Here is a 7987-nt window from a genome sequence, read left to right on the forward strand (position 1 = left end):
ATGCCTCAAAGAATGAAGGTTTCCAAATAGAACAAAAAATCCATAGAAAAAAAGCATAACCATTGAAGTGTTCAGTTCTGCAGCAGATTACAATCTACGATTTCCGTGTTTTTCCTTATAGTTAAAGGTCAATTTAAAAACAGTGTAGCACAAGCTGGACTGTTTTGTACATGTAAAGACCACCAACTTTTTTCCTATGGGATAAATGCCAGAATAATGACAAAGAATATTTTTGGAGTAATTTTTAAGAAGGAAGTTTACATAGAGAACCTTAATATTTGACAATATTGCCTTTACACTGTACATTAGAGATTTTACTCTATAAGCTTCTCTCAACGGTTTGTGACTTGGATTCATTTCTACCGACAGAACTCATATAACCGAGTCAGGTTTGTTCTTCTTCATGATGCTATCGTTTTTGTGAAATGCACCAATGCCTCCTGGAAGAGCAGATACTGTTTCACACATATTTCATGGTTGGGATGCTTTTCTCAGGCTTGCAGACTTCCATTGTTTTCCACCAAATGTAACGATAGTCAATATAAAAGGTATAGTGGAGGATTTTTGTGAGTTTTTGAAAGGACCCACCCTCTCCACTTTAAAAAAAAAAAGCACATACACAACGCTGTACCCACTCCCGAGAGGGAACACCTATTAAACGCATATAAGAGCATACAAAAGCCCATTTCTCCTTGTGCACACTCTGTTTAAACGTTGCTGTTTGCATCGCTTATACAAGCATACTTTCCAAAAGAAGATTTGCAATTTTTCCACTATGTCGGACTCACCAATGGTAAGTAAAAATGGGGACGAGCACATAGAACGGCCTTATGTAAACATATCACCAGAATGATAATGTCAAGTTGGGAAGGACGTTTGACAGGACCCAAATGCAGACACAAAAGCTTGAGGTGGTTAGTTGAAGGTTTAATACCAACAAGTTATACAGAAGCAAAAATGAAAAACATAAATCCACAAAAACTGAGATCCAGGAATACTAACAAAAGGGGGCCCTAGAAATGATGACAAACCAGCAAAGAGTGAACAGGAGGAGAATAAATGGGAGAGAGAAACAAAGACCAGGCTAATTAGCAGATTGGGAGCAGATGTGAACAGAGGAGGCTAGAAGGGAGCTAGGGAAAAGGAGACTGACACAGGAGGGCAAACAAGAAATATCTAGAAACTCAAATACAACAAAAAATAACTAGAACACTAAAATGGAAATAAGACTAAATGAAATCTCAGAGATAAGACTTGAACAGAACCAAAACCATGACAGATTGACAATTAGGATGGCCACTTATTTTGGTGTTCCACCTGGAAAAAGAACAGGACCCACTATACATTTAAGTAACACTTCAATGTACCTTTAATCTGACAGAGGAATATGTCTTTAAAGTTGTGGTATTTTCTAACTGTATGAATTCACAAGCTAACTTTACATGTTTCTCATAAAGCAATGAATTCTTCCTTGCTGATTGGCATTTCAGTCAATGTCTGTAAAAAAAATTGTTTCATAGTGAATATATTAATATCCTCTTAGAGACATCAGCCAGCCTCTCCTTTAAGGTGTGATGTTTTTGTCCTGCACATCCCCTGAAACACACTCATCTCTGCGACACAGAACTTGGTTCCTTTAATAGCATCATGCCAGGACATTTCAGTGCGGTTATTTCTTGCATATTATTCATGAAACTTTTTTTTTCCTGATAGATCTGCTGATTTTATTTTAATTTCACCATGATGTCACTCAAGAAAGCAATGTGTTTGAGGTATTGGCTTAAAATACATCCCGAGGTGTGCCTTACATTCAGGCTAATTAAGATAATAAATACATAAAATCCTCATCTAAATTCCTAAATTGTTTAAAGGCATGTGAGTGTGGTTTAACTGCTTCAGAAACCCTCACTACCGAGTAATATTAAGAACCAGCAGCACATAGGGACTGGTAGATGTCATCACATTACAGTCTTTCTCTCCATTTCCTTCCACCTCATATAACACCTATTTATTTCTACCACTGCAGAAGTCTTTTATTATTTATCTGCTTCCTCTGTCATTTGGATTGTAAAAATCTCCTTTTTCTCCTCTCTTGTCTCTTCTGCTCTGCTGTCCTCTGCTCTCTCCCACTCCCCCGATGGCCAGAGGGCACAATCGCACAACCAGAAAGCCAATCAAGGAGCTTATTAAACATGACACTCCCTGAGCACACTCAATATAGACGAAGGACACACGCTCTAAGGTCTTTGTGCCAATTAGGAAAATCAGATCAATCACAGCAGTCAATGTGAACCCTTTCTGCCGCACATTATCTCCTCGAGTCACTAAGCTGCCTCACCTCGCTTTGAAAAATGCATCCCAGCCCCACGCACCAGCACCGCCTGTTGCACACAATAACACGCAGCTTGTCTCAAAATAAACAGGGAAGAGACAGTTGGCGTCGACACACATGCATGCGCTCGCACTGCACTCCAGAAAGCTATTCATCACAATTTGGTAGCAGCATTAGACACTGAGGGACAATAACACCCTGTCTAGAATTCAAGACACAAAAAAGTTTCACATTTCTCTGCTCATGGCACACATGCTCAGGCGTTAACATCCCTGCTGAGCTGTGCTTAATCTTTTTAATTCCCCTTTTTTTTCTGACAGTTAAGTTGAAAAATATGTTCTAAAGAATCTTTGAACATTTTTCTTCCCCCTATATAACAACAAAACCTCCATATAAAACATATAATTGAATGTTGTTTGAATGGTTTGACTAAACATTGTGATTCATTTTGTTCACAGTGTAGCAGAAAGTGTTAATCTCACCTAGATTGGCACGTCTTGCAATTGAAACTTTTGCATATTTGTCTTTCTAAATGAGCTCAACCTCATTCAGACTGGATGGGGAACATTTGTGAACATTAATGTTTAAGCCATGCAACAGATTCTCAGTTAGATTTAGGTCTGGAATTTCACTTGTCCTCCCAATACAAGAATTATCCTTGATCAAAACTCTATGTGAAATCAAATAAGCTTCATATTCTAAAGAAATATTTCCTGCAGCATGATGCTGCCACCACCTTGCTTCACCAAGTGTTAAGTGTGATATTTAGTGTTAGTTTTCCTCCGTGTACAGAGCTTTTCATGTCAACCAAATTTTGCCCTCCTCTGACCAGAATACGTCCATCCAGTTGTTTGGTTTGTTCCCTACTTGTCTTATTTCTACTTACAAGCAGAACTGATGGATTTATTTTAACAATGGCCCTTCTTCCAAAAAGCTTTTATGTTTGCAGCATCAAATTTGTAAGATAATGAACCTTTTGCATGCACCAGCTTAATTAAAAATGCAGAAAAGAGCCAGTCTCAATCTAAAAAAAGATTTTTTCAAACAACTTAATGTGGAATATTCAAATTACCTTTGCAGAATATGACCCATACTGCATCTAAGTGCAGAGTTTTAATTAAAGCAATTAAGTTAATTAAAAGTCACCCATTGAAATTAGCACATTTATCTCGTGCTAATAGAGAGTGCTGGATCATCTCTTAAAATCTCCTCAAAAAAGCTATGCATGGTGTCCTTGCAAATGTGGAGCATTATGGTAAAGATATGTATATAAAGTGAAATAGGAGTTAAGCTCCTTCGCCCCACACTGATAACCCCTCTTCACTAGCCTCTCAACTCCCTGATGTAGTGCTTTGGGGAAAAAAGGACATTTTAAGGTTGTGTCAAAAGCTTGTTGAGACATAGTAATAGGGCTGCTCATCTGGTGATGATGAAAAAGAGAGATCTGCTCAAAGGATCTAATTTCACAGTCAGAGCTTGGAATGCTGCAGGCACAGAAAGTAGTTTTCTGCAGCATGGATTGGTAAAGAGCACCAGCTCCCCCTACAGACAAGTTTAGAGTGAGGAACATCACCAGGAAAAGGTTTAAGGAATCTTAAGCAGCATTTAAATCGGACTTACCAATCCATTACCCAGAGTCCTAATGTTGTTCATGGAGGGTTATTTTTAAGTATCCTCGCTCAATCTATGTTTTTGTTCTGTTTTATCTAATAACAATCCAGTGTTTTTAAATGTTGCCATAAAGTTAAATATGACACAGAATCTTGCATGACTGGTAAAGTGTGTATTTTAATTTACCGGTATGCTAAAATATTGAAACATTTTATAATTAAGATTATTTTAAACTTAGTAGATTGTTGCCACTCCTCCCCGTTATCTGTACTTTGACAAAGTTAAGTGATTTAGATGACTTAGACTTGAAGTGTAAACAAAAAAGAAATTACTTTTAAAACAGCTCTAGATATTTTCATTTTTTAAAGTGCAGCCTTGAAAATGGCACTAAACACATTAAAAAATAGTAATATAAACATATGACTGTATTTTTACAGTTCTAACGTTAATTATTTTCTTTTTTTTATAACTAAAATTACCCATTTTACATAACATTCAGCAGTCTAATGGCATTGGGAAGAAACTGTTCTAGAATCTGCTGGACCTTCATCGGATGCTTCGAAGCCTCTTCCCAGCAGGCAGTAGTGATCTGCATACTCCTTATACACCCGCCCAGGTATATTATCAGGCCCTGGGGCCTTCCTTTGGTTGACTCTCCTCAGAGTTTTCCTCACTTCAGCTACGTCCAGGTTTAGTGTCTCCTCCCCCTGGTGTGGAACAGCTTTCACTGCTGGGGTGCTGTTTAGTGCCTCAAACCTTCCAAAGAAGTTGTTCTGTTCATTTAGGAAGTCAGTGTTTGCTGCATCTACCGGGGGTAGGGTGTGTTCTGTGATCATCTGAATGCCTTTCCACATCCTCCTGGTGTTGCTGCTTTTGTGGAAAAGATCCTGGATCTTCTGACTGTGGTTCTGATTCGCTGATGTGATGGCATGGTTTTAGTTGGTAGCGGCGGTTCTCAGTGCCTCCTTATCACCAGACTTGAAAGCTGAGTCCCATACTTTTAGTGATTTCCGAACCTCTCCATTTATCCAGGGTGGTTGGTTGGCCCGGTTCGTGATGTTCTTTTTGATGCAGACGACCTCAATGCATTTGTTGATTTAGGCTGACACAGTCATAGCATACTGGTTGATTAGACTTTTTTCTTTTTTTTGTTGCAATTTTTTTCCGCTAATTCAAATGTCCTTAAATACACATTACCATGAATTCAACACACTGCAGTAAACAGATAAATGGAGGCAGAAGATGTCTTTCAAATATCAATGCACACATTCAGCAACACACAGGAGCTCTTTCAAGCTAGACACCATTTCATTCACAACACCTGTCCCATCAACCAGGAATCTGAATCAGGAATACTTTAATAATGCCAGGAAGAAATTACTTTTGTTACATTAATCCATCTGTAATAGAATGACTATAGGACCAGTTTGATACAACACAATTTCATACAATATATATAATTAGGGGGTCCCCGCTCCATTCGCCATCAGTTTAGGGGTCCTTGGCCTAAAAAACATTGAAGACCCCTGCTTTAGATGTTTTTGTTTCTATATTTTTGGCACTTGTGGCTGTATGCTGTCAGGAGATGTAATTGAGTGAGAAGTTGGAAGACATGCAGTAGATATCCACAGACTCAAACCAAGGGCAGCCATGTAGAGCAGCGGCCCCCAACCACCAGGCCGCGGACCGGTACCGGTCCGTCGGTCATTTGGTACCGGGCCGCACAGAAAAATGTGTATATATATATATAATTTATCAACGATCAGAGTCTGAGTGATGTTTTATTTTGAAAAATATAAAAAATTGCGGTATTCTCTCCCAATTACATCAGTCGGTGCATCTGTGCCTCTTGACACAGGTTAATTCAGTTCAAGACTCATCCGATCTATAACATCCTATCTTTGTGAAGCGGGATTTTCTGCAGTTACAGCAACCAAAACAAAGCTACGGAGCAGACTGGACATCAGGAGCACACTTCGTCTGTCATTGTCTCCCATTACGCCTAGATGGGATCGGCTTGTTTTATTTTTATGCTGTTTGTATTTGATTTTATGCCAGTCGTATCATTTTACTTGATCATATTTAACCCCCCCGCCGGTCCGTGAAAATATTGTCCGTGGTGCAAAAAAGGTTGGGGACCACTGATGTAGAGGATCCGGCCCTCCAAACCCCTTTGCCACCACTGCTTTAAATGTTGTTCTGTATACTATAAGATTCTGTATACCCTGATCTAGCCCGTTATGTGCTATTATAGTTTTTATACTGATTATAATTAGTTTTGCGCAAATGCCATTTTTTGTCCCCGATACCTGGCTGTGCAGTATTGGCCGATACCATCCGTTTGAAATTGATGTGTTTGTATGAAGAACTTCATACTACTTGGATGTAAAATAATTGCCATCATGGCTTTGTCAAGCTGCTGCCTACCTTTGTGAAGCAGGAAAAGGACTAATAAAAAGTGAATCCAATAGAACTTTTTATTGCCTACCTGGAATGGGTGACAATAGTTGAATAAACTTTTGGCTCTCAAAATGGTATCGGTGCCTTATTTGTTGGTACTCACCGATACCGATGCCACCATTTTACTGCTGGATCGGGGCCCTGCCCAATACTGGTATCGGTATCGATGCAACACTAATTATAATTGCCCCTTGAATTTCTGTGTGCAGCCATATTTGTTGTAATACCCTTTTTATCCAGCAGATGTCACACTCAGTGTTTGTGCTGTGTAATATTTAAACCCAAATTTAGCCACATTGAACATTAAATAGGGTAAATCAGGAGATCTCTTTGTTATTCACACACCGCCGTGTTAAATCCTATGTGTATTAGACACAAAATGTCTCCTTTACAATAAAAAAAGAAAAATACAATAATTTATTTGTTCATATGTGAAAAACTTCCACTGATACAAAGAGAAATGTCCAACTTTTACATTTTACATATCCACAACAGATATTTCTTTTAACAACGGTTTGTTTTGGGGAGCTTGGAGAGTATCAAGAACAGACTTGCTTCGCCAGGTGTGGTTAAACCAAACATGAAGAAGGACAAACGGGTTGAACCAGCTTCTCTGAACCAACAGCCAACCTGTCAAATGAGATAGGATAGCAAATTAAGTGTGTAAAAATCCAAATTGTGTTCATATTTATAAATTCCTTCAGATTAAAGACCTGAGCTGAACTCTGACGTCGCCTTACCATTCAAGCAAGATCCAACTTCTTCTGCGTTTCAGACAGTTTATCCTGAAGCCGCTTCTTCCTCCAGTCCAGGAATTTCCTCCTCATTCTGTTGGCCTGCCAGCCCGACAGGAAGCCTACAGCAAAGGAAACAACCACGGCTACCTGCAAGGTCCTCTCTGAGATGTCTCCCATGTTGACCTCCCAGACTGTAGCGTGTGTTTGCGTAAGACCCAGGACACCGGAAATAGGAGGTGTCTGCGCTTTTCTTTTCAAAATAAAGTTCCAATTTGTTTTTATTTGGCTTTACCAAAATCTTTAAAACAAAATAGGAAATAAAGACTACATCTATAAATAATGTTAAGACAACACGAAATTGAAAAACATATACGCAACCCCACTTTTTAAAACTCTGTTTGCATTGGTATTCAGCCTCTAATATTTTTTTTTACAATATATATATATATATATATATATATATATATATATATATATATATATATATATATATATATATATATATATATATATATATATATATATATATATATATGTATAAATAATAAAAATATATTATTATATAAAATATATTAATATATGTAAAACTGCAGAAGTTTAATTAAGTGTCTCAGAGGTTTTATATAGAACAACAATAACTAAACTACTGTAAGTAACAAAATGAGTCAATTGTCATTTTTTTCAAACGTAATAATTAACAATGGGAGCTAATATTGTAACATGTCATAGGTGTAAACAATGCCATGGTTTTCAAGTCTTTCTGTAGAATAGACTGTAGAATAATGCTTTAAGCCTGTGACCTAAATATCGGAGAATGGACATCGAACCCCAGGTATATCATAGATGG

The 7987-nt window shown here is 37.9% G+C and overlaps 1 protein-coding gene across 1 annotated transcript; it reads right to left on the reverse strand.

Moving 5' to 3' along the window:
- Positions 1-6790: 6790 nt before the first annotated feature.
- Positions 6791-7365, reverse strand: LOC119788369 (mitoregulin-like). Its single transcript, XM_038292665.1, has 2 exons — positions 7144-7365; positions 6791-7033 (listed from the first exon to the last, which is right to left on the reverse strand). The coding sequence occupies exon 1, from the start codon at positions 7315-7317 to the stop codon at positions 7147-7149; it is 171 nt and encodes a 56-aa protein (XP_038148593.1). The 5' UTR covers positions 7318-7365; the 3' UTR covers positions 6791-7033; positions 7144-7146.
- Positions 7366-7987: the final 622 nt, after the last annotated feature.

Source organism: Cyprinodon tularosa, unplaced genomic scaffold (genome assembly GCF_016077235.1).
Source record: "Cyprinodon tularosa strain WSP-4 unplaced genomic scaffold, ASM1607723v1 ctg315, whole genome shotgun sequence".
In the NCBI taxonomy this organism is placed as follows: domain Eukaryota; kingdom Metazoa; phylum Chordata; class Actinopteri; order Cyprinodontiformes; family Cyprinodontidae; genus Cyprinodon; species Cyprinodon tularosa.

Coding starts and splice junctions, on each gene's coding strand:
- LOC119788369 (XM_038292665.1), bottom strand. CDS start 7,317: ATGGGAGACATCTCAGAGAGGACCTTGCAGGTAGCCGTGGTTGTTTCC.